Source organism: Mytilus galloprovincialis, chromosome 4, assembly GCF_965363235.1.
Source record: "Mytilus galloprovincialis chromosome 4, xbMytGall1.hap1.1, whole genome shotgun sequence".
In the NCBI taxonomy this organism is placed as follows: domain Eukaryota; kingdom Metazoa; phylum Mollusca; class Bivalvia; order Mytilida; family Mytilidae; genus Mytilus; species Mytilus galloprovincialis.
Genome location: NC_134841.1, coordinates 74081934 through 74109454, shown reverse-complemented (window position 1 = coordinate 74109454; position 27521 = coordinate 74081934). Strand labels below are relative to the sequence as shown.

At 32.5% G+C, this 27521-nt stretch overlaps 1 protein-coding gene across 1 annotated transcript; it reads left to right on the top strand.

The window, feature by feature from the left end:
• The first annotated feature begins 183 nt into the window (after window positions 1-183).
• LOC143072920 (ATP synthase F(1) complex subunit alpha, mitochondrial-like) lies at window positions 184-25714 on the top strand. Its single transcript, XM_076248089.1, has 10 exons — window positions 184-338; window positions 7996-8071; window positions 10271-10437; window positions 14664-14837; window positions 15882-16048; window positions 16484-16632; window positions 18909-19060; window positions 23632-23964; window positions 24639-24783; window positions 25307-25714. The coding sequence occupies exons 1-10, from the start codon at window positions 279-281 to the stop codon at window positions 25537-25539; spliced, it is 1656 nt and encodes a 551-aa protein (XP_076104204.1). The 5' UTR covers window positions 184-278; the 3' UTR covers window positions 25540-25714.
• Window positions 25715-27521: the final 1807 nt, after the last annotated feature.

The window sequence follows — 27521 nt, the reverse complement described above, 5'->3', positions numbered from 1 at the left end:
TGACAAAATGTGAAACAGTGTATTCAAAACTTCCGAGAAACAGATGATTTTAATTAGTTGAGCAAATAACATATAAAAAAACAACATGATGGCCTCTAACAGTTAAAACTGTCTTATTTTTAGGTTGCTATGAGTAATTGATTATTGATTTGTATTAATCTAAGTTCGTTCTGTTAAAGTCGTAATTTCTAATAACCTACGGGTTTCTCCTTGTCAAGTTCACGGGTCTACAATCGGCCATATTCGTCGGGCACAGACGAGAAACACACAACGTAAACATGCTTTCAGCCCGATTAGCATCATCTATAGCTCGACAGCTTCCCAGGGCTGCAACAAAGGTTAATATAAATATTTGTTATGAGATTAATCGCCAGAAACTAGTTGCAAGTGCATTACTTTCACCTGTACATTTATTATGAAAAGAGCCGGTTATGTTTATCTGACCTGATGACTTTCAAAGTTTGTAGTACCAATGTAGGATTAACAGTACTTTTATGATGATCTGCTCAATTTGCTTAAGTGGACATGCTACATTTCCCAATGCACAAGTTTTTAATTTAGTGGTATCGCAATGGTTGCAGGAATAACAAACGGCTTTTTCAAGGTCAAAGAAGCCTTTCAGTTTCTTCAACTTAAACTGCAAATTTAATGTATGGCTTTCAAGTTTACTTTTCGAATCTTTTGAGTAATTTAATTTGGCGATGGATGTAGCTGTCCAAGTATGAAATGTCCATAACAATTGTAGAAACTACAAAGGGTAATAAATCTCTTCTCCCTGACATTTGTTTTTTTTGGCAGTGGGTACATGTTCATCCATAGACTATAGTCTACAATAGAGAGACATTTTGAAGTGATGCATTCTAGTTTACATTTCACAGTTTTTATTCAAATTCCAGGAAATTCTATAGCTTATGTCATAAAAGATATCTGACTTGGGACATGTCTGAACACAGAATTTTAAAATCTTAAATCTTGTAGACCGACATCATACATGTACAAATGTATAACCTTAATGTCTTTTGGTATTGTGTAGTTCTTAAATTAAGAAGATACCATTACTTAAGTTGTCAAAGATGCGTATATTATTGCATGTAGAAAAGTACATGAGACACTATGACATTCATCTCTTCAAGTCTCACCAGAGGCACTTGAACAATACACCTTGTCGCTATTTGTCCGCCATTACTGGATATCACGGTATCTGGATGATTCGTTCCAACTCTGATTCGTACCAACAAATTCGTCCCAAGTTGCTTGGTCAGTTCGTTCCAACTTTTCCAAAAACTGCTCAGTTTGTTCCAACTTATTCAAGGACAGTATTAAAGAATATTAACCATTTAAATAGACTTATTATTTTAATTTTTAATGCTGTACTTATAAAAAATGAATATAAATACGTAGAGTGGGGTGCTCATTTTCGCCGTGGACACAATTTCGCCGTTTAAGGATTTTGAGGTGTAAAAACTTCAAAGGATGGCTGAAATGAAAGAAATGCACCCGTAAATTATATTTTCATAACAAATATAATATTTTTTTAAACTGAGACAAAATTGCGGCTCCTACCGAAAATGACCGAAAAACGGACAACGATTTTCGGAAAATTTCCTGAATAAAAAACACGATTTCAAAGAAGTATTTCTAAGTAAATATTTGACTGAATGCCCTAATTTTGAATTCTTTACACCTTTGAAATGTCTGCTATTCATCTATAATGCAATTGATTTGATAAAAATTGTTAAAAGCTGCGGTTATTTGGTTTTAAATAGATGTGTAAAAACGGCGATTATGTGTCCCCCATTGACAAAACATCCGGAAATTTCAAACATCCTTTAATCTAACTTTTCAGATGATTTTCTTAAAACAAACCGGTTTTCAAGCTTAAGTATATTTTGTATTTGAAGTTATTTTCATATAGAAATATCAGTATACTTCAAAAACATTTAGACCTGAACATAAACTGTAGAAAACATGGAAAGATGTGGCGAAAATGAGGGTACGCACTGAAACCCAGACCGGACTCCGGACCCGGACTCAAGTATGAAACCCGGACCCGGACCGGACGCCGGACCCGGACTGGATACCGGACCCGGACTGTGGGTTTTTTACAACTTTTTTGTTTTTTTAGATTACTGTCATATAATAAGTAAAGGTATAATTAAAAAAAAAATCCACATTCTGATCGCAAAATTGAACAAAAAAGAGTAAAGTAAATTAAGGAAGAGATATATAATAATTCGTTTGTCGTTATTGTTTAATGGAAATTAATAAAATCTTTTTATTATCAATGATACAAATGAAATTCTTTTAATAGGAAGAGTGCAGCTCGGTATACCGTGCAGCTCTTATGACTCAATGTATTACTTCTATAAATGATATATGACGGAAAATTTCTACCTCTTCATAAACATATATCGAAATTTTTCGAATTTATACGGACTGTATATAAATATACTAAATTATTTGTTTAATTGAAAGATTTTTTTTTTTCTCACTTTTTGCTTTTCCTTTATTCATTTCTCTGTTTGTTAAATTATTCGATAGTCATCGGAAAAATCAATAAACGACATTTAAGCAGCGATCAACCATGTAATACACAATCTTGAACAGGTGAGTCCGGACTGTGACCTGACATGACCCCGGACTAGTTTGAAGTTTACTATACCTGCGTGTATTGCATTACGAGACTAACTGTATGTAAACTGTTTATTGTCGTAAAGTATATTGACGGGACCTTTGATCAAGCATGTCATACATAAAAAAAATATAAGTTATTTATCCGACATTTAACGAAAAAAATTACATGTTATAGACGAGTCCGGATGGTGACCTGAAGTAACCCCGGACTAGGTGTATTCGCAAACTATAGACATCGATAGAGATATGAACTTCACAAATTATTTGATGAAACGAAATTTTATCCTTTTTATTCATTCAACTTTTTGCACCGTATACAAAGGAAGATGATGCAAATTGATCATGAGTACTCGACAGAAAGATAGACCGCACAAGAAACCATTGGAAACGTTCACGTCCGTTGATGGAATTGAAGAGAATTGCGTCTGAATCATATGACTTATCGTGTAAGTTCAAAGGTTGTAAGGAGGCACATGAGATACAAGAATGCACGGACTAAGACAACTCACAGAGAGATATATAGTTTACCAGAGAGAAATTCTTAAAGTATAGATTTTCATACTCAACGGCCCTTTTCAGGGCCGACCTAAATATTTCAAAAAGACGTTTGAATGTTGTCAAATAATGAGTTTAGCCAATTGCAACTAAGTTTTATAGTTTGTTAATTTGTTGTGCTTTACCATCTCTGTCCAAGATTTGGGGGTTTGATGCCCGCTAACATCATTAACCCCATCGCATTCTTTTTGTTCATGGTCCTAAGTTTAAAGCCTGCAATTCAGTAGTGGTCGTTGGTTCACTGCTGTTCTTAAATGTATTGTTATAAATAATGTTGTAAGTTTGGTCACGGGTCCGGGGTTGAAGCCGACTTCAGAGTATGGGTTTTCTCATTGATAAAAATCGCACGGTTGCACATGATCGCTTATACATCACTTTAGGTTGAATTAGGGTGGATAGTCTTAATTTCCCAGACAAAATCATACCATAATTACTTATTTTATATGGCATTTTATAAAAACAGCAAGTGCATGGAAAAAGAAATCTTGCGGTTCTACAACAAAAACCCAAAGTTAACGCACACATTAATATTGGATAAATACTTCTTTCGTAAAGGTGTTACCCTGAGTAATTACTTATGTCTAAAATTTAAAAAAAAAAGACAAAAGGAAGGAAATTATGTCCTTGATACCCCCTTTTTTTTTACGCATGACAACTTTTTCCGTTTTATACTTTTATAGAATTCTGTTGTTTCTATCTCTCATTCTGCGACATTGAATAATTTGTCCTTATTCTATTAGCTTCCAAATATGTATATATACCAAAGGGAAAGTATTATCATATTCATTCCAACGAGATCCACACACGGAGTCTTGCCACAGCGTGTAATTTTAAGAAATTATTCTTTATAGTGTCAAGTATAAATTTGCTTCACATTGTATTTTTCAAAATCAGGATCTTTTTAAATATATAATCATAACTTTTGCTACGCTGCATCTAATGGTTTGTAATGTAAGTTATGATACTCAAATTTAAAATTATAATTATTCCTATTAAACAGAAGACAATTGAAATTGAACAACGACCAACAGCAGATAACCTAAAGTAAAATAACAAAATTAACGAAATCAAATAAAAATGCACCCAACGAAAGGAAAGCAATTGCCGGATCCCTGATTTGGTATTAAGACAGGTCTTCATTTATAGTACACTAAGACTTGATGCAATATATACTGTATGATATTCTCAATTTTTCATGTGCAATGACTTATCATCGTGTGCCCATACACTTATTCAGCATGCACTACCTTTCATAACATTCCTTAACTTCGGTTGAGTTGTATTAATATGTGTTTGGTTGGTTTTCATGTATCGTATGTTTATAAGGATGTGGTATCGTGTACATGTGACAATTCCTGCTACATATAATCGTTACTTTTGGAAGGTTGATCGTCTGGTTTTTCCGTCTCCCTTTAACTTCGTGAAAAATATTTCTAATATATACAAGACCTCTCTATTTTCAAAAGGACGTGAACTTTCCTCATTTCAGGAGTAGCCGACGGTCTCATTAGTCGACACTTCGGCAAATGTTCGGTGATGCTTTTACATGTTTGTGTCTGAGGAAATAATTTATTTTGTCTTGTGTTTAAGTGAATATCAATTATATTTTTTATGAACATTTTTTTTTAAATGTAATGTTTGCAAAATAATACTGAGAATTGAAATTGGGCAACAGTATATCACTTATTGAATTACTAAGGATTATGTTATCCCAGGCATTAATATACGACTTTAGTCATATTTGGCACCTTTGATAATTACTGATACATTGTCCTCACATATGTTTCTTATCATAATTTCGCATACTATTTCTGATGGTTCACCATGCAATTCAATCGAATAGATCTTTGAAATTCTTATAATCTGTATTAGTATCGTGACAAGTTTTCCTTTGGTGTGATTTTTACGTTTTTTTCACACGATAGAGTATTTTTGTAAACAACTTAGGCAGCAACCATTTGATTTTCTGGGGGGGGCTATGGTTTTTTTTTCTGTGCAAACTTTTTTTTTCGCCTGGGGCGAAAAACAATCTATTTTTTTCGAGACAAGTCGAAAACAATTTTTTTCTTTCAATTTTAGCATAACATATAGTGGCAGCTGAGGGTGAAACAAACAATTTTTTTTTCTCAGAATCAAAAACAAATTATTTTTTTCTCCAAAAACTGGAAACAAACTTTTTTTTCCAAAAAAAACCATAGCCCCCCCCCCCCCCAGAAAATCAAATGGTTGCTGCCTTATGTATGAAAGTAACTTGAGATGTGATATGATTCCCGGTGATGTGATCAATTGATTAACTGATTTCGTTTAAGTAACACAAAAGAGTACAACTGGGACTCTTAATATTTGAACTATAAACCTGATTTTAGGAAATCAAGAAATAAAGAAGCGTGTAGCAAAACGAACAGTAGAACTCATATTTGATCCATAACAGAACATTTACATACATCGGTAAAAAACTGAACTGAATATATAATAAATACTTGAATTATTAAACTCAGAAAAAAAGAACAGATCATGACAACAGATAACACGATCATCCTCATGGAATAAATATTGTATTACTATATATATATATATATATACATACATGGGCCAACAAGGGGCCAATAGTGTCAAAATAACTGTTGGCTGAGTTTTGTTGGGCCAACAAGGGGCCAATAGTGTCAAAATAACTGTTGGCTGAGTTTTGTTGGGCCAACAAGGGGCCAATAGTGTCAAAATAACTGTTGGCTGAGTTTTGTTGGGCCAACGTCGGTTTCTTGTTGTGCTGCCAACACCAACTATTTACCAACTGTGCCAACCAATCACCAATGTTGGCCCAACAAGGTATTGCTATCTGGGATATTGTTCCATATCCTAACAATATTCACATAGTAACGACTCATATAACGTTATTTTCGAGAAAGATTTTCTTTAAAAATAAATTCCTATCAAAATGAACTGTCTGAATAAATATATTATAACATATTCACACACACCAACACACAAACACTCACTCACTCACTCACTCACTCACCCACTCACTCCCTCACTCACTCACTCACTCACACACAATTAGAGAACATCTATGTAACATTTAAATAATTTAATTTATTTACAAAACAATGCTGTACAACAAATTATGAATAAATAAACAAAAAATTGTTAAGTCTGATTAATAATGAAATAAATCAGTTGGAACGAATTGACAATTGACTTGGTACGAATTGTCCAAATCTGGAACGAACTGGCTTGGAACGAATCGGACTTGGAACGAATTGACTAGCATTCGATATCACACAGGTTCCCGTAAAATTTTGACGTCATAAAACAAAATATCTGACGCCACAATGGAAAAGTGATTGTTGTATGCGTCAAAAGTTCAAGCGGCCGGGTCAGCCGGGATTAGCGATAAGGTGTATTGCGCAACACAGTAAAGAATCTTCAGGTCATTGAAGGACTAATGAAAACCTAAAGGAAAAATTTCCATCAATTTTGCATTCATAGAGGTAAACACATTTTTTGTTCTCCAGATATTTTTTCCAGTGATATTCAAAACCAAAACAATAACTTTGCTTATTTTACATTTCTAATTAGCTTTTCCATCAGGGCTTTCCATTGAAGCCGGTAGCCGGCGGAAATCCGCCGTTTGCGGTGGCTTCAAGTGCCGGCTACTTCACTGACAAAAATATAAATTCAAAAAGAAAATAATATCTTTTTCAAATGTTTACAGGCAGCCGAAAGACGTATTTTCGCAAAGTCGCGGTCACGATAAACAAGGGTGAAAAGTCAGTGTTTACCTTGGGCTAAATATAGTTCACATGAATTCAGGTCACTGATTGGTTGTCTATTTAAAGTCAGAATGCATCGTTTCTTTTCAAAGATAACAAGAGAGACGTTCCGGTGGTCATTGAATGATAACAATAGAGACGTTCCGAGGGTCATTAACTCGTTGGCTATTTTTACTTTTAAAACGTGAAGACAATCAGATAGGATGACAATCTTATGTTATGGAATAATATCAGTCAAATTAAAGAAAGTGTAGTAGATCATATTGTTCAGAATCTGGAAAACAGTATCTTTTGAAGTTCATTTTTCAAAGCCCACGTGGTGTTCAGAGAATCAAGGTCAAAAACGAAAGTAGAATATTGTCGACTCGGCCTCAAATAAATAACATTTCCAAATGATTTATGTATCCGACTTATTGAACAGTTTACAAAAAAAAAGAGAAAATCAGAGGATATATCAATTTTCTGTCAATGCTTGAAAAATAATTGTATAATTTTAGTTACGCGTACTGGGTCAGTCTTTAGAGAGAAAAGGGGGGTCATTTGTTTACAAATGCACGTAGTTCTGCAAAATAAATCGATCAAGATTTTTAACAAACCGGATTATTATATAAATAAATCTTTTTTTAAAGTAAATGATTTTAAGCATAAATAAATGAAAATAAAAAACTATAACATAAAAAAAAAAAAAAAAATTTCTTTGAGATTTTTTTTCTTTCTTTAATTTCATACATAAAAAATGGTCATTTGAAAGATGAAATTAGGTGCCAGGAGATTGCGAGAATGCAGGATTTTGCTCTATTTATGGCAGAGCTTCTGGGGGCCTTGAGCGGCCCCCAGACCCCCTGCCGTAAGGCACCAAGCTTACAGCTTGGTGGACGTCCGGCTTCGCCGAACGCATGTTACAGCCGCCTATAATTTTAATTCAGCCTTCTACTTCAATTTCAATGGAAAGCCCTGTTCCATACTATTTAACTTAATATATTCATCAGATTAAAAGTCAGAAAACATAATATGTATGTTCTTGTGTTTATTACAGGTTTGCCGTCATGCCCTGGGTGCTGGCTGTGTTGCAACTAGAAACATCTCTTCTTCATCTCCACTTTACAATACAGGTATTTTTAATCTGATCAGTTAAGGGCATACGATACAGTTACATGGAAGGTAATGACGTTGCTAACGTAAAATGTTATTTTCGCGACGTCAAACTATGACATATCGTGAAAAGATGCATTTTTTGACTGATTTTTATCATTCAAACTTATTTAATTTGAAAACGAGTGCATGGACCCGTATTTTTTAAAACAGCAATTTGTTTCATTTTGCAAGGAGATTATGTGACCCAAATTTTATAAAACTGTAAATAGCGCATTTTTTTTAATTTTGATAAACATGCAGCAAAAAATGACGTTTTTTCCTCTATTCATGAACATTTGATAAATATGAGTCATTTCTGAATAAAAATTGCATAATTTTTTATGATACTTATAAAAAAACAGAAACTACCGATTATTTAACAAAAAACTATTTGTGTTTATCTTTTAAAACAAAAAAGTTATGTCTTTCTTTCGAAAAAGAAAATACGGACACAAATCTGAATTTTGAGCAACTATACAAAATTTCTACCTCATTTTACTCAAAAAGTAGCACATGAAGGTATATTTTTTATTATATATTTGATTTAATCAGGTAAAAAATAGCCTATATGCAAATTTTCATCAACTTGTAAATACAGGTTCAAAAGTGTATCGTATGCCCTTAATTAAAGAATCTGTTTGAATACCTTCCCAGATGGAGTTGTAACAGGCAGGGGTGTGGAAATGCTATGCCCGACTCGCCCGACTCGTACATTTGAACAACCGGACAAGTAATTATTTTTGTCTGGGTTGCCCGTGGACAAGTAAAATAATATAAAAGACAAAGTTCAAATCCAACAGAAATATAGAACTAATTTCAACATGTTCAAAATATATAAAGATGTTCAATTTATGTAAATGAAACCAATGGTTCATGACGATAAATATTACATAATACCGAAAATAGATAGATTAACAAAATAAATAAAAATAAGTATGCGAACCCGAGTTGCGTAACATTGCATTGGTTTTTGTCCATTGACACGGGATGGTCGATTAGGTTTTATCCATCATGTACCGGAACTGTCATTTTATATGATTTTGTATCGAGATTCAGATTGATAAATACTTTATAAAACACCGGGCAAGCAAGACAAAAAGAGTAATGAGTCGAGTAAAAACCCTAAAACGCAAATGGAGGATAAGGAGTATTAAAAAAAAATACGGAAGCGAGAATTTCAGACATCGTGAATATCAGATTGCACCTGGCTATCTAGGATGGAAATTCGGAAAATAAATATTTTTTTTGTCTTTATATTTATAGATCAAAGGTCAACATTATTTGTTGTCAGAGTGGTAAATGGAAGGGACGGTTTAATTGCCCATCAATACAATTATAAAAAAAACCAAAAAAAAAACAAGTGTGTTGATCAGTTGAGAGAAACAGCAAAAAAGTCAATAGTTTATCCATTATTTAATTTCCATTTCTTCACTCACTGTCCTCTAAACTAGTATATCATTATATGTACCTACTGGCTACAATTTTTATTCCAAAACTGCTGCAAAAATTACCTTTACATGTTATTTCATTGGTTGGTTTGCTGTAAGGTTTTTGTCCCATAGATGTTGACCTACTTTACTAAATTTTTACACATAATAAACAAATGGATTTCACTTGTTTGTGATGCAGTTGTAACAGTGCTAAGAATCATATATTAACTACAATGAAATACCTCAATAAATTGGGACCATCAGGGCAAGTAACTTTTTTTCCGGACAAGTGAACTTTACAGTTTTACTTGCCCAGGGACAAGTGCCCACAGCAAATATTTCCACACCCCTGACAGGTGTTTTATAAAGGGTCTAATTAGTGTGTTATCTAGTCATCATTTTGTTCTGAGAATAATTTTTAAGTTCTGTCACATCAACCAAAGAATACAACAGCAGATAAACCCAATTTTATTATATTATTAATATATTAATTTAACTTCTTTAATTTAGCTCCTTACATCATGTACATGATTATAAACATTTTATTTCTGATACATTCATTCAAATGTTTAAACAATTAGTGACAACATGTTAATTTGGTAAAATTTGTCATTCTGTATTCTAACAAGTATTTTTTAAATGAGTTGCTCATTAAATATTAGTTTGGTTTAGCAATACTGTGAAAAGTATCTTTAATATTTGCTGTTTAACATTAAGCAATAACAAATGAAACATTTTTTTGCTTAGGAGCAGAGGTGTCCTCAATCTTGGAGGAAAGAATATTGGGACAACAAACACAGACAAATTTAGAGGAAACAGGAAGAGTATTATCAATTGGAGATGGTATTGCTCGGGTGTATGGTCTTAAAAACATCCAGGCAGAAGAGATGGTGGAATTCTCTAGTGGATTGAAGGTAGAAATTTAAATATTACTTTACTTACATAATTAGGCATGTATCTGTAATTAATCTACACCTCCAATATAGGAGACCAACAGGGTTCTCATTAAGGCGAGTCCATGAGTCCTGGACTCATCAAAATCTGTCTGGACTCATCATTTTCACAACTAGTAATTATAAGTCCACAGATGCATCAAGATAGATATATTTTGTATAAACTAAACACAGTTAAACACAATATCATCTTCTTATAGCAAAAGTTTAAAAGTGATCTGAATTTAATGTCATTTCATTGCTCTGTTAGGCCATGGAGACTTAAATATTACATTATATTGCAATAAAAATATCTTCTCCTTGCTGTTGGACTCACCACGGCCAAAAATGACGAGCCCCATTGGACTCACCTTTAAAAATCCTTAATGAGAACCCTGGACCAAGGAAATCCTCATTTAAACCAAAAACCTAAATAAAATCACACAAAACTGTACATGGTAGATTTCTGACGTTATCTCTTGGAAATAAAGTATTGTGAAAATTTTCCTATTGATAAGCACCTTTTGTAATGGCTTAATATTTGATTATTTGACCTTAATAAGTTTTTTTGAAAACATTCTCATGTATAATAAAGATAAAGTTTCTTACAAAAATCATACATTGTAGTTTTCAGGTATTGAAAGTAAATTGTTTTCAAGAAATTAACAGATATAAGAAGATGTGGTATGAGTGCCAATGAGACAACTCTCCATCCAAGTCACAATTTATATAAGTAAACAATTATACAGTCTTCACGACGAACTTTTAAATCTACAGGCTCGGAGCTCAATTTTTGAAATTTTTTAGTTAGTTTCTGTTGGCCTGTAGATATGATTTTTACAGGCCCGAGAGCAATTTTACTAGCCTGGGCTGCCACTCAGCATGAAGACTGATTATAGGTCAAAGTACGGTCTTCAACACGGAGCCTTGGCTCACACTGAACAGCAAGTATCAAGGGCCCCAAAAAATACTAGTGTTAAACCTATACCATTCAAACCGGAAAACCAACGGTCTACTCTATATAAAAAACGAGAAACACTATTAACCACATCAACAACAACATGAATAATCAAAAATTTCAAATAATGCATTAAAGTTCTGAAAGGTTTTATTCCTGCTTGACATATCTTTCGATCATCTGACACCAATATCAAATATTACACCTACACTTGAAGATGCATACAAAACTGAACTGTGAAAGCTAATATCCATGGCTTTCAATATTTTTGAGGCTTTTTGACATTTATCAGTTTGCACAGTTTATCATTAAAGGGAAAATTCACGAATTTTTACTTATGGTTTAAATATGTTCATTATGACATAATATATATATTTACAAAGTTTTATCGCTATATGTGCAGTAATAAAGGAGAAATTCAATAATTAATGAAAAAATATCAACTACTTCCTGTAGGTCGTGACGTTTTCTCCTGATTTTTGCATGCCGGGATTTAAAATACAATCATTAAAAGTCTTGGTTTTTAATCATATTTTAACGTAATCGTAAGCGCGCCGATGACTTATGCTTTATCTAATAACCATCCGATAATAAGAAGATAAAACGCACAGACGTTCAATTGTACTCATTCGTGAGATAAATTATCTATGTTAAACGTATATATTCGAATTATTTTTGTAGACAACACAAAAAGTTATAAATTTATTTTTAATAAATGCATTTTCGGACTGATAAGGTGAACAAATTAAAGTACAATAATCTGTAAAGACAATATGTTGGTGTACTATTATTGACCTTTTACTATCTCTGCTATGGCTAGGTTTATACGATGTGTGTATTCACGGTTCTGTGGCAATACTCGTAGATGGCTTGTTGAAAGGTAAATTGTTATTTGCACTTCGGTATTTAACCACGCCTCTAGGGCACACCTTGCCAGGTGTGACTGTCTATTCGGAGCAGTGGTAGCATTTAATACACACATTAAAAATACATATTCAAGTTGGTGACAAATAAAAATTGGTCGCCGTGGAATTATTTAATTATATTTGGTGCTATTATTTATTTGAATTCAAATAAGTTAATTTACTAAGAAATACACAATTTTCGGTTAAAGACGGGAAACTTAATTCATATGTCAGAATGAAATGATATACAAGTCTTGTCCTTGATTTATGTCTCATAAAAAAGGGGGACTTAGAAATTAGAAATAGCTTTACTAAATCATTTTTATTTGTCTTTATTAGGCGAAAAAATGTACGAGAACACTTACATTTAGACTTTTGAAAGCCATGTATTAATTAATATATGAAACTATCTGAAGATAACTCTACCGAAGCGGAATATAATATGTACGAATATAGAAAAAAATATTTTTGTAATGGAATCGAAAAATTACGAATAGATATTCTTTTCAAGTGTGATAAACGTCAACCAAATTTATTCATAATCGGGAACGTCCTTATTAAAATCTGAGACAACTATAATAATCGTCGTCTCCCAACGTATATATATACTTAAATAACTATTTGATCAACGATGTTTAAAATTAAAAGACAACGAATTTAATGTTATCTTTCCCTATTTTTGAATGTTATTATAAGTCTGTTCAACTTGCAAGAATACCTCTAAAGCGGACAAATATCCGACAAGCAGTTTATTCTTTAAATTGCTGTCATTGAATATCAAGAAAGAAAATAAATCCCGAAATTGATACTCAATAGTTTTCCTAGAAAATATTCACATTCCTTGGGGATTATTAGTGTACGTCCAGTTGCATATATTTTACATAAATGTTGGAACAATTGTGATGATGACGAATTTCGTCCTTTATTCGAGAACAATTTAATTGATATATAAATCTGTGAGTTTACTATGTTCTTAACTTCGATGAACCAAAGCAAGTTATAAATTGACCTGTATTTAAATCAAATTGTTTCTTTTTTTTCTTCTTCTTCTTTTGGTATACAATAGTCTATCGAATTCGTTGATTACATACTGTTGGCATACGTGGACTAGTCTATTTACAAAACTTTTACCACAATTGACAAAATGTATGTTTCTTTCTTATGTTCAATGTATACATGTATACATATTTTAAATAGCGCTACTGACTATAGTTCCGTAACTTTCTACCAGGCGTATGTATACACGAATCGTCGACAAGTGCGCACATTTTTTTAGATCAATAATTCTGGTATGTTCCAATCTGTCCTAAACTATTGACAACGAGTATATATTACATTTTCCCAAATTAAACCTTGGAAAAATATGTAAATAGATTTGTATTTCTTCAATTATTTTTTTTTGTATTTTTTTTTTTTTTTTATAAATAATATTCTTTACACCAGAAATGTTATTTATAAACAAGCGTATGAGTTCAGTAATGACTAGTATATTATATCACTTTCGGACACGCAAGACAAAAATGTATATTATACATGCACCTGATAGTTCAAAATGGAAAGTTATAAGTAACGGTCGTGTACACTGATCAATACCTACAGAAGTGAAACGATGCATGAACTTGCAAGCCCGCCGGACAGGAAATCGATTGAATACCTGGACGTGTCACCTTACACCCCTTCCAATACCTTTGGGAGTAATACCTTTAGCCATGCTGGTGATCAGATAAGGGAAGATCCGAATTTATTTAAATAAAGTTTATTACTTGAAAGAATTATGAAAGAATTAGATTTTCGAAAACAATTTCCACGGAACACTTATTTATCATTTTATGATTTGAACTTTGACTTTTTAACTAATTACAATATTATCAGTTTAAAAATAACAGACTATATGGTTATTTAGAAATATAAGACCATTTTCCGTATCAAGTTAGTCAGTCAGATAAAACAACCGTACGATTGACAAGATATCGACACGCAATTACGACTACATCGTTTACTGTAGTTTTGTTCCTTTGTGGTTTATTGACATATCGTGATTTTTCATCGGAGAAGGTGACAAGATGGCGGAGAGTAGAGAACTGATACTCAAAATTTAAAATCGATGGTGATCTCTTATTTAGCGGAATAAAATATTAATACCTATAAATTTGAGCATTTTTATACAGAATGGACATAATATCAATTTTTGATTTTTTTGCGAAGTTTCCCTTTAAGTCACACCTCTTCTCTTTCTATTAATCACTGCATTGCGTTCACAAAGAATACATTCAGTACAGAAAAGTGATGGTAAAACAAAAGATATATTTAAAAAATCTTCTCTGAATTAATATTTTCTTTTATAGGGCATGGCCTTGAATTTAGAAAGGGACAATGTTGGTGTTGTAGTATTTGGTAATGACAAACTCATTAAAGAAGGTGATATTGTCAAGAGAACTGGTGCCATTGTAGATGTACCAATTGGAAAGGAAATATTAGGAAGAGTTGTTGATGCTTTAGGTATTCCTATTGATGGAAAGGTAAGGCTAGTACAACAAATTCTGTTCCTTAAGCTGTCCATGTTCCAGCTGAGCTAGTTTTGTAGGGGCACATGGTCCATCCTTATTTGTTCTACAAGACCAATTTCCAGTCTTGTCATAATATCTTTGATCTTTTAAAGCAATAAAATTTAATTGATTGACTTCTAGTTGGGCAGTAAAGTTAAAGGGTAAATGTTATCAATTTGCACAGTGAAATGACCATCTCTTGACAGCATGTCTAACTAAGCTTTTGAAATAATTTGAGTAAATGGATTAATTAATGAAAATATTTGTTATTTAGGAATTTAATGCAGTAATCTATTCATGTCATATTCTAATTTAAAAGATATAAAGGCAAATACAGTATGTGGTTTTAAAGAATATATTACAAGCACTTCTTAAAACAACCTCATTGTTTAAATACTCGGATCAAAAATTGTTTTATTGACCAACTGGACTGCGTTAAAATTCTTCAATTCTTTTTTTGGGGGAAATCCATGTTGATTCTAGCATATTATTGACTATCACAGGATTAATTTTAAGGGAGGAGAAAGAAATTAGTCTCAAGATTCACTTAAGATTTAAAACCTGACATCTGTCATTGGGGGTGGGGGGCAGACAAACAATTTGCTTTTTCTTTGTCCTTGATCATTTTAATTATACTCGACTGTATTGTCTTGCCTAAAGAAGGTTGAGTAAGTCAGAATAAGGTGTGCTCTCTTTGCTTAAATTCAAGGAAAGTCGATGATATTTGGCATGCAGATGTATTGGCATCAACGAATCTTATTTCCATGAAAATTATTTGAAATCAATCATTGTCTATTGACTTTTAAAAATTTGCCTAGTTTCATGTTGTAAGTTTGTGATTAGGTCAGTTGAAGGACAACCATTTATGACGTTTCAAATTGAAATGATACAAAGTTTTGGATAGTTAACTGTTATTTCCCATTTGTGTTTCACCCTTTGTATTAGGGTATCAAAATTATATACAGACAAGACATTACTCTGTGTCAACAGATTATTGAAAATATTCTTTGTTCATAGGGACCACTTGGAACCGATGAAAGAGCCAGAGTAGGTGTTAAAGCTCCTGGCATCATTCCACGTATCTCAGTCAAAGAACCCATGCAGACTGGAATCAAAGCTGTAGATAGCTTGGTACCTATTGGAAGAGGACAGAGAGAATTGATCATTGGTGACAGACAGACCGGGTATGTAACAATGTTGATGTATATAATAAAATAATTTAGGTTTGAAATTAAATTAAATAATATTGTTACTCATCCCACGGTTTAAAACTGTTTTTGAGAATTTCAAATCAACAAGTTTACATTTGTGTATCCCTTGCACTATATAGGAATTCTTATCCAACAACAATGTTTCTCAGATACTTGAAGCATAGATTAACTTTATTTATTATAAATTATGGCAGTGTTCATCTGTCCTTGACCTCATTTACATGGATCATTGATAATGTTAAGTTAATGTGATCTTGTAGTAAAACCTTTATCACAAAGACTTTCAACATACATTCATTGTCAGTCAAGCAGATGTGACATTTCAGGATGTGCACTCCTTGATATTTAATTATTATAATTAATCATTCATTTAATGAAAATGAAACCCATTTATTTTTGTTATATCAGAAAAACTGCCATTGCTATTGATACCATCATCAACCAGAAGAAATTCAATGAAGCAGGAGACGAGAAAGCCAAACTGTACTGTATCTATGTAGCTATTGGTCAGAAAAGATCAACTGTAGCACAGATTGTAAAACGTCTCACTGATGCTGGTTAGTATTGGGGAAATTATGATTATTTTTGATGACTGATATACAAATACACATCAAACTGGAATTAAAAAGATCCAATGAATATAAAACAGATAAATATTTTTATGCCCCCAGGGTAGCAGAGAGGGCATTAAGTTTTACCCTTGTACGTTCCAAAATTGGTGTTCTCTAACTTTAGTTTGCCTCAGCCAAATGTTATGAAACTTATACACAATGCTTATTACCACAAAACACAGATCAAGTTTGAAATTTAGTGGCATCACTTTTACTGTTCTTGAGTTATGCCCTTTACAAATGGAAAAGTTGCTGAATTTTTATGCCCCCCCCTGCTGAAGCGAAGGGGGCATTAAGTTTTACCCTTGTCCGTCTGTCCGTACGTCCCAAAATTGGTTTCCATTCTCTAAGTTAAGTTTGCCTCAACTAAATGTTGTCAAACTTATACAGAATGCTTATAACAACAAAACACAGATCAAGTTTGAATTTTGGTGGCGTCACTTAACCTTTCTAGAGTTATGCCCCTTTGTAAATGGAAAAATTACAAAAATTTTCATTTCCATTCTCTTCAACCAAATGTTATGAAACTTATACAAAATGCTTATTATCACAATGCACAGATCAAGTTTGAATTTTGGAGGCATCACTTTTACTGTTCTAGAGTTATGCCCCTTTACAAATGGAAAAATTGCAAAATTTTAGCAATTTTACAATTTTTTTTCTAAAAATATCGATGATGTCATCGTTCAAGTAATTTTTCTAATGCCCGTCAAAATTTTGACAGGACGTATTATGGTATACAAATGTCTGTCTGTCCGTCATAAACATGTACACTGTAACTTGAAAATAAGATTTAAACTATTTGAGTTACGGCACTTTCTAACTAAAACAGGGGTGTGTTTTTTTTCACATGTCGCACCCTATCTCAAAAACAATTCTGGATTATGGCTTAAAACTTTAAAGACTTCTTAGTTATATTAATTTTAATATCTGTATACTTTTTGGTGATGATTCAAAATTTTATTTTTGAGTTATTGAGTATTTTAAAAAAAAGGGGGAGGGTTTTTTTTTTACATGTCGCGCCATATCTCAAAAACGATTTATGATTATTGCTTAAAACTTTACACATATCTTTGTTATATTAATCTTAAGATCTGTATACTTTTTGGTTTGATTCAAAATTTTATTTTAGTGATACTTCGTTTTTTGTAAAAAAAAAAACAGGGTTGGGGGTTTCACATGTCCCGCCATGTCTAAAAAGCAATATATGGTTATTGCTTAAAACTTTCTCAAAAACTATTTATGATTATTGCATAAAACTTCCACACAAGCCGTCGGGCGTATCATGTGCTCATGGCACAGCTGTTTATTAAAATTGGAGTTATCTTCCTTTGTCCATTATAATAGAATCAACTACAATCAATGCTTTATACAATGCAATGTTTAATTTTTACTTCCACAGATAAAACACAGAGCAAGTTGAATTTTGGTAGTGTCACTTTAACCATTATTGAGTTATGCCCCTTTATAAATCCTAAAATAATGCAAGTGGGGGCATCATCTGTGTCCCATGGACACTTCTTCATTTGTTTGATAATGACAATCTTATCAATGTCTAGTAAATAAACTTATTGAAAAATGTTAACACTATCAAAGCATAAGGTAATGGTTGATTGATAATGTTGACTGAAAAGTCCAGAAAGATATTTAATTGAAGAAAAGAAAAAAAACTGAGGCAAAGTTGACCTTATTTAATTGAATACACAAAAAAAAAACCCTCATGCAAAGTTGACCTTTGGTGGATTTTTGCTACTCTTTTTAGGTGCCTTGTTCATAAAGCCCCTCCAGTATTAAGTACATCTCGGTTTATAAATTTTTAGGTTTGAGCGTTCCTGAAAAGAATTTCTGATACACAAAATTTATAAAGTGTCATTTTCATTTTAAATACTGTTATCTAAAATAAGTTTCATGTTTTGCAGTAAGGCCAAAAAAAATAAAACATGTTTCCGCTAACCCTGCCTACCCTAACACTTTTTATGCCATTTTTGAATAAGCACTGTTAAAGTCAAAACTGATTCCCTAGTAGTAACCAGCTAAAAATTGTTTGTAAAATCAAATAATATTGCATACCTACCTACCCTATTTTTTTTCAGCAAGCAAGGGGAAACAGGTATTACTTTTTTTTGGCATAATTAAGTGGTCTTTATGATTTTTAAAGTACATTTTATGTCATAAATAATTTTTGATTCAAATGTTTGCTGTAATTTTTTTTAATCTTTCAGATGTGATGAAATACACCATCATTGTAAGCGCTACAGCTTCTGATGCTGCTCCCCTTCAATACTTGGCTCCATATTCTGGTTGTGCTATGGGAGAATACTTCCGAGACAATGGCATGCATGCTGTCATCATATATGATGATCTATCAAAACAGGTATAAATCTTTGTCAGAATATTGAGAATGTTGATGATACTTCACATTATTATTGCACAGCACTTAGTGCCCTACTTACATACCCTCTCATTACAATCAAGGCTAATTAGTTCTCTGGCAGCTTATTTTACTTGTTCAGGCAACAGGTAAACTATTTAGTACCAGACATTGATCTGTCTAATGAAAGTTATTTTCTTAAATTTCAGCGGTTTGCATCTAAATAATTTAGTTAACAAGATTCATATTACCAGAAAACATATATAAATATTATTTGATGAAAATTTAAAAAGGAAGTAGCAAAGGTTTTGAGTGAAAAATTGTCAGAACCACGTTGTTTAAACTAGTACAGTCATGCGCATGGGAGCAGTTGCGAGATTTATTTATGCATCCGATTTTTATACGACCGCAAAAATTTGAATTTTTCGTCGTATATTGCTATCACGTTGGCGTTGGCGTTGTCGTCGTCGTCCGAATACTTTTAGTTTTCGCACTCTAACTTTAGTAAAAGTGAATGAAAATCTATGAAATTTTAACACAAGGTTTATGACCACAAAAGGAAGGTTGGGATTGGTTTTGGGAGTTTTGATCCCAACATTTTAGGAATTAGGGACCAAAAAGGGCCCAAATAAGCATTTTCTTGGTTTTCGCACTATAACTTTAGTTTAAGTAAATAGAAATTTATGAAATTTGACACAAGGTTTATGACCACAAAAGGAAGGTTGGGATTGATTTTGGGAGTTTTGGTTCCAACAGTTTAGGAATTAGGGGCCAAAAAAGGGCCCAAATAAGCATTATTCTTGGTTTTCGCACAATAACTTTAGTATAAGTAAATAGAAATCAATGAAATTTAAACACAAGGTTTATGACCACAAAAGGAAGGTTGGGATTGATTTTGGGAGTTGAGGCCCGAACAGTTTAGGAATTAGGGGCCAAAAAGGGCCCAAATAAGCATTTTTCTTGGTTTTTGCACCATAACTTTAGTATAAGTAAATAGAAATCTATGAAATTTAAACACAAGGTTTATGACCATAAAATTTTTGGTCCCGTTTTCAAATTGGTCTATATTAAGGTCCAAAGGGTCCAAAATTAAACTTAGCTTGATTTTAACAAAAATTGAATTCTTGGGCTTCTTTGATATGCTGAATCTAAACATGTACTTAGATTTTTGATTATGGGGCCAGTTTTCAAGTTGGTCCAAATCAGGATCCAAAATTATTATATTAAGTATTGTGCAATAGCAAGAAATTTTCAATTGAAGAGTATTTAGCAATAACAAGAAATCTTCAATTGCCGCGCCCTTCTGCCCTGACGTCTTTTTCCAAAATTATCTTGTGCCGTTTTGGTAAAATTTTGTTTCATCGATTTCTGATCTCCAAGTTAATTACATATATGACACCTGTGTGATTGCCCCCAGGTTAATCATGTCATTACAATCAATTACAATGATAAAGACTTCAAAGGTGTTAAATAACTAGGTAATTTAATTAGGACAATGTATCTTTTTGGCAGCAGTCCATTTGCGCCAATTACTGTTTTTCAGGGGTATCATTTGCGCCAAATTTTGTTTTCCAAATGTATCATTTGCGCCAATATTCGGAACCCATTTGCGCCAATTTACCTGTACACATATCTATCATAAATATTAGTGATTAATATTTATTCTTATTTTATGCTTAAAAAGTATCATATGATCGGAGATATTTCAACATGGAGATGAGCATTTGGAGAGAAATGACTTGAAATGCAGTAGACATGCAGTCCATGTATAGAGAGAGAAGAAAACTTATTGCTTTGCTGAATATATTTAATACAAGATATGCCAAAAGAGAAGAACATATAAGCTTTTACTGATTATGTTTTAGCCACACACGTTGATGACACAGTGCTTTGCTCCCATCATCCGTATGGGCTGAAACTCTATCTACCGCAAGACGTACTAGTAATGGGGCAGTAGCATTTCACGGGGAATTATTATGAACTGTTTTCTGCATTTGATCCTTCAATGTTTGTCTTTTTGGACAATAAAGTGAAGTTACAAGCTACTTAAGAAGAAAGTATGTTTCAGAAACGGAAACATTTGCCGTGTAAACTGCCAGTTCCAAGTCCGAATAAAGGTGGAGAGAAGTCATTTTTCTTCTAATTGGCGCAATTGTATGTTTTATTTTTGGCGCAAATGATACCGTGTAATTTTAAAACAGGTGGCGCAAACGTAGCATTGTAGAAAAAAAGTTGTGGCGCAAACGGATCTCTCCCATCTTTTTGTCATACTTTTGATGAATGTGTCAGCGAGTGTGTTTAGCTTGGGTCGGCATTTTCGATCTCCAAGTCACAATGGAAGAGCGTATATAAATGAAGACTTTCATGACTTGAAGAGCGTATATAAATAAAGACTTTCATGACTTTAGAATTGAATTTATGTCATCAAAATAAAACTATGCCTTTACAGAAATGCCTTCCATCTCAACTTGTTAGCGACAAGCACAGTTTTTAATTAACCCAAACGTGGTGGAAATTGATTTTGGAGTTACTTCCCCTGTTTTAGCTTATTACAAATTTGTGCTCTAAAAATATTATCTAGTATCAAAAAAAGGAATAAATTACCAATTGAATATATAATAACATAATAATGTTACCTTAAAGATATTAACTGTCTTTGAACATATTAAAAAATATATTTTGCAATTTCTACTTGATAATTACACTTTTAGCAATCCATGTTCTAAACATTGTTAAATTAGTAATGCTCTCAGTTTCAGATCATATGATGTATTAAAAGCTATAATTCCTATATAGAGAAGAAAAAAAACCCACATATTCTTTCATAATGGGTAGAGTGAAGTTTAAACTGTAAAAACATAATATGTTGATGAAGATGTACTATATCATTCATAACTACACAAACAATGAAATAAAGACTATAGTTGAAAAGCATCTTTATTTAAAAAAACCAACATATACAATATAAAAAAAAAAAGATTCGTTAACTAGTGATACACACAAAAACGTAGACAAAAAAATGAGCAGTGCTTTTTCTTATCATAAAAAGTGCCCTGCCCTCCACTGGCACCCTGCTCCTTTTGATTTCTAGCTAGAGCACTGTTGTGCAATAGCAAGAAATTTTCAATTGATTGGAGTTATCTTTCTTTGTCCAGAATAGTAGTTGAATCAACTTAAATCATTGTTTTATACAATATACAATGTATATTCACTTTTACTACCAACTGATAAACTAAAACAATCCTTACCATTCAGTGATAACAAGCACTTGTTTTACATTTTAATATTTTATGATGCATTTAAATGAGTAGTTATTGCTATTTCTTCAATTTTTTTGAGAGGATTAATATTCAACAGCATAGTGAATTGCTCAAAGGCAAAACAAACATTTTAATTTCATTAGACCACATTCATTCTGTGTCAGAAACCTATGCTGTGTCAACTATTTAATCACAGTCCAAATTTAGAGCTGAATCCAGCTTGAAAGTTGTGTCCATACTTGCCCCAACCGTTCAGGGTTCAACCTCTGCGGTCGTATAAAGCTGCGCCCTGCGGAGCATCTGGTTCAAAAATGCTAAAAATATCATTGATACCTTTAGGCCAAATAAAAATATATGTATGGTTCCAGTTACATACTTTTAAAAAATAGACAAAATGTGTGTTTACCGAAATTGTTTCCGGTATTATACGTGACCCAACTGGAAGTTCGCCATTTTTACATGTGTTTGGTTGTAAAATAAACAGTCATGATACGTTTTTAGTTAATTTTGTTGCATTCTGTTATGAATTCTTGCATTTTAGCCATAACAGATGCTTGTGATGGAAATTCAGATGACAGAAATGTGATGACTATGAATTTAATTATTTTAATTCACAATCCTCAAAATTTGATCGTTTGAAAATTTATTTTTCAGAAATGAAAAAAAAGTTCTAGGGTCGGTCAGGTTACTGGAACCACTCATATATTTTTATTTGACCTTATCTAATGTTCATTTCAAGTTTTTTCTATAGAAATAAAGTGGAAAGAGCTACTTTAATAACTCAATCGTGCTTTTTTACGTACATGTATCCGCCTCTGGTCCATGTTTTACCATTGTCAAGTCAACATCCGGTATGAGAAAAATGTACTCTTCAAAAACGAAATTCAAGTTATGACAGCGTTATTTTGCGCAAATAAAGAACCTTAGGCAGATATTAGTAAGCTGATGTTGCACACTGTCAATTTAACAGTTTATGTCAGAACATCGAAATTTATATTTAAAAGTCCAGTCAAATACCGTTTTTGTGTCAATCATAATTCATATGATGCCGAACTGATTACTATTGGTTTCCTTTTGGTACTAAGTTTTTAAGGATAAAAATCGGGATGAGACAAAAAAAAATGTCCTGCTGGCTCAAATATTTTTTGGAAGCCCTGATCTAATGGAATGCCTTCATCTGTCCATTCAAATGACTGAAATTGTATTTAACATAGCACTGGTTGAAGTGATGGTTTTTCTTATAGTGCAATATTTTGGAACCATGCGAATAACTCTATGATCAAATAAATTATATCAAATGATTGTTTGTTACAGGCTGTAGCTTACCGTCAGATGTCATTGTTGTTACGTCGTCCTCCAGGTCGTGAGGCCTACCCTGGTGATGTATTCTACCTCCACTCTAGATTACTGGAGAGAGCAGCTAAGATGAATGATAGTCATGGTGGTGGATCTTTGACCGCCCTTCCCATCATTGAAACACAAGCTGGTGACGTATCAGCCTACATCCCAACCAATGTCATTTCCATTACAGACGGACAAATCTTCTTGGAGACTGAATTGTTCTTCAAAGGTATCCGACCAGCCATTAACGTAGGATTGTCTGTCAGCAGAGTAGGAGCAGCTGCTCAAACCAAATCCATGAAACAGGTAAAATTATACTGTAAATTTATGTAACTGTGTAATAAGTAATGGAGGTAATGGCAAGGCTGAATGGTATAGAATAACATGATACTGTGGATTCACTATTATTTGTTGGATACCAATTTTCGTGGATTTCGTGGGTACAGGTGAACCACGAAATTAAATGTTCAACGAATAACAAATTTTCTATAAGCTTGTAAACAGACTTCGGCAAAACCACAAAATTAAATATCAACGAACATGTAAGTGTTCCTTAATCCAGGGATATTGGTACCCTTGAAAATTAATGAATCCACAGGAGATGTAATTTAAATTTGCCCAGGCAGTCCTGATTGTACAGAAATTAGTTAGTGTATGAATTATCTTAAAATACCTGCTATTAAAGTAGAAATTCAGTAATTCCAAGGTTTTATCTGACTTTCACATTTATGAGAGAAGATCAGTTGTCAGTTAACTGCAGGTTTTTTTTATAGGTATAAAAATATCACTAACTAGAAAGAAGATGTGGGGTACAAGTCAATAAGAAAGAAACTAACAATAATTTGAAATAAATATTATTTCTCCAAGCTTCAAGTCTTAAACATAATTTTTCTTAAAATGGTATAAACTGATGTTAGATATTAATTTTAATATGGTATGTACTAAATATTGTATATTAATTCATGGATGACATCTTATAGGTTGCAGGTTCCATGAAATTGGAATTGGCTCAGTACAGAGAAGTAGCTGCTTTTGCTCAGTTTGGTTCTGATTTAGATCAAGCTACACAAAACTTACTCAACAGAGGTGTCCGATTAACTGAGCTTCTTAAACAAGGACAATATGGTAAGTCCAATCAATAATTAACCAAGGCGATAGTTTATACTTATAAATAACCTGGTTCCAGGATAATCATAATAATAATGAAAAAGGCATACATTTCAGCTTCAATATTTTATCAACCCCACAGAAAACTACATAGAATACACTAACAAAAAATATGATTTTACCTTATTTATAGAGAAATTGTAAAAAAAGGATCGTAATTTGAAAAAAAAAAAACCAAAAAGAGAGAAACAAGTAAAAATTGAGGAAGGTGGAAGAATAAATGACCATATCATTTCGTCACAGTTTAAAATTTCATGGAACATTGAGTCGGTCTTCATCATTTCATGTTAAATTTTCTAAATGGAAAATAATAGAGACACACAAGGGTTTTGTTGACTTATATGAAAATAATTTATTATACTTTTTAAGTATGATTTTGGTAACTTGAGTGTGACTCTTTTAAGTTTTATTTTTAAAAAGTAACAGCAACAGCAGTTAGATTTAGTAACCTCTCTTTTATATATCATCTGTTTATTTTCAGTACCAATGCCCATTGAAGAACAAGTAGCAATCATTTATGCTGGTGTAAGAGGACATTTAGACAAATTAGATCCATCCAAAATCACTGCTTTCGAGTCAGCATTTTTACAACACATTAAAGGCAGCCAAAAAGAATTGTTAGCTACAATTGCAAAGGACAACATGATTACTGAAGACTCTGATGCTAAATTAAAACAAGTTGTTCTGAATTTCCTTTCAGGATTTGAGGGTTAAAAGAAGAGATTTTTAGTGCTAAGACCAATTTGTACAATGACTATTTATGAATGAAAGTGTGATATCAATATTGCTGTGTGAGTTAGTTATTATTACAACACAGATCAATTCTTGTTTGGACTCTTTAGGCAGTCCGAATGTGTAAAAACAACAAGAATAAAGTTATTCTACATAGTTTCAGAGTTTTTTACTTCATTTACCTTGTTGGTATCTTACAGTGGTAAGAAGTTAGTTTACTTTCTTTTCCAAAGAAAACAGCTGTTTCTATGTCTTTTGCACACTTCTAGAATAAGGTGTTTCCTGATAAAGAATTTTATGATATTTATCATATCATTAAAAAAATGTTGAATACAGGAAACTTGTTCATACAAAAAAAATACAAGATCTGATAATTCATCAAATAAACAAATTGGAGATCTTGAGATTGGCATGCTGAGATGAATGTTGATATGTTCAAGTTGATCACAAAGAATTTGATTAAATTTCATTTAATTCAATGAACAGTCCATTTAATTCTTAAAATATGTTAAAAAAACATCAATCATACAATAGACTAGAATTGTTTGAATCTGAAGTAAGCTTTATGATCAGCTGTTATTAAAATAAGAAAATATGTGATTGCCAATGAGAAAAATTTTCACTCGAGACTTATTATGTAAACAACTACCAATTGTGGTTTGGCCTCCAATAATATTAAAGCAAAACCGATATAAGGTAAGCATTAATTCCTATGTATGACGAAATGTGAAACACTAAAAAAAAAAATATAAAGCTATAATCATCAGCCTGATTTATGCTCAACACAATGTATGAAACAGTTATGGCAAGACAGCAACCAACAACCATCACTGAAATGCTGGCTCTTGACTTGGGGTAGAGGTGAAACGGCATGATATAGGAGCAAACTAGAAATTGCTTACAAAGAGCATGTCTCATCATATCAGAACAAATGACACAAGAATGGATCTTGGGAGAACTCTGACCTACTAAAAGCTTAATTTCAAGTAACAACAATTAAAACCATCTTTTCCCTGGACTTAAATATCAATCTATACATTTTCCCTGGACTTAAATATCAATCTATACACTTCCATTGAGTTTAGTGAGAAACAGTCCGAGGAAGGCATTGCTGGAATTTAAGCTAAGACAGGCTATACTATAGCATTAATTGATGTAATTACCATACAAAAAAAAATATTCGAATTAAAAAATATGAATCTATGCTGGTACTTTTTATACGACCGCAAAAATTGAAATTTTTTGGTCGTATATTGGTATCACGTCGTCGTCCGAAGACATTTGGTTTTCGCACTTTAACTTTAGTATAAGTACATAGAAATCTATGAAATTTTAACACCAGGTTTATGACCACAAAAGGAAGTTTGGGATTGATTTGGGGAGTTTTGGTCCCAACAGGTTAGGAATTAGGGTCCAAAAAAGGGCCCAAATAAGCATTATTCTTGGTTTTCGCACAATAACTTAAATATAAATAGAAATCTATGAAATTTAAACACAAGGTTTATGAACACAAAAGGAAGGTTGGGATTGATTTTGGGAGTTTGGGTCCAAACAGTTTAGGAATTGGGGGCCAAAAAAGGCCCAAATAAGCATTATTCTTGGTTTTCGCACAATAACTTTAGTATAAGTAAATAGAAATCTATTAAATTTAAACACAAGGTTTATGAACACAAAAGGAAGTTTGGGATTGATTTTGGGAGTTTGGGTCCCAACAATTCAGGAATTAGGGGCCAAAAAAGGGCCCAAATAAGCATTATTCTTGGTTTTCGCTGCAATTACTTTAGTATAAGTAAATAGAAATCTATGAAATTTAAACACAAGGTTTATGAACACAAAAGGAAGGTTTGGATTGATTTTGGGAGTTTTGGTCCCAACAGTTAAGGAATTAGCGGCCAAAATAACCATTATTCTTGGTATTCGCACAATAACTTTAGTATAAGTAAATAGAAATCTATGAAATTTAA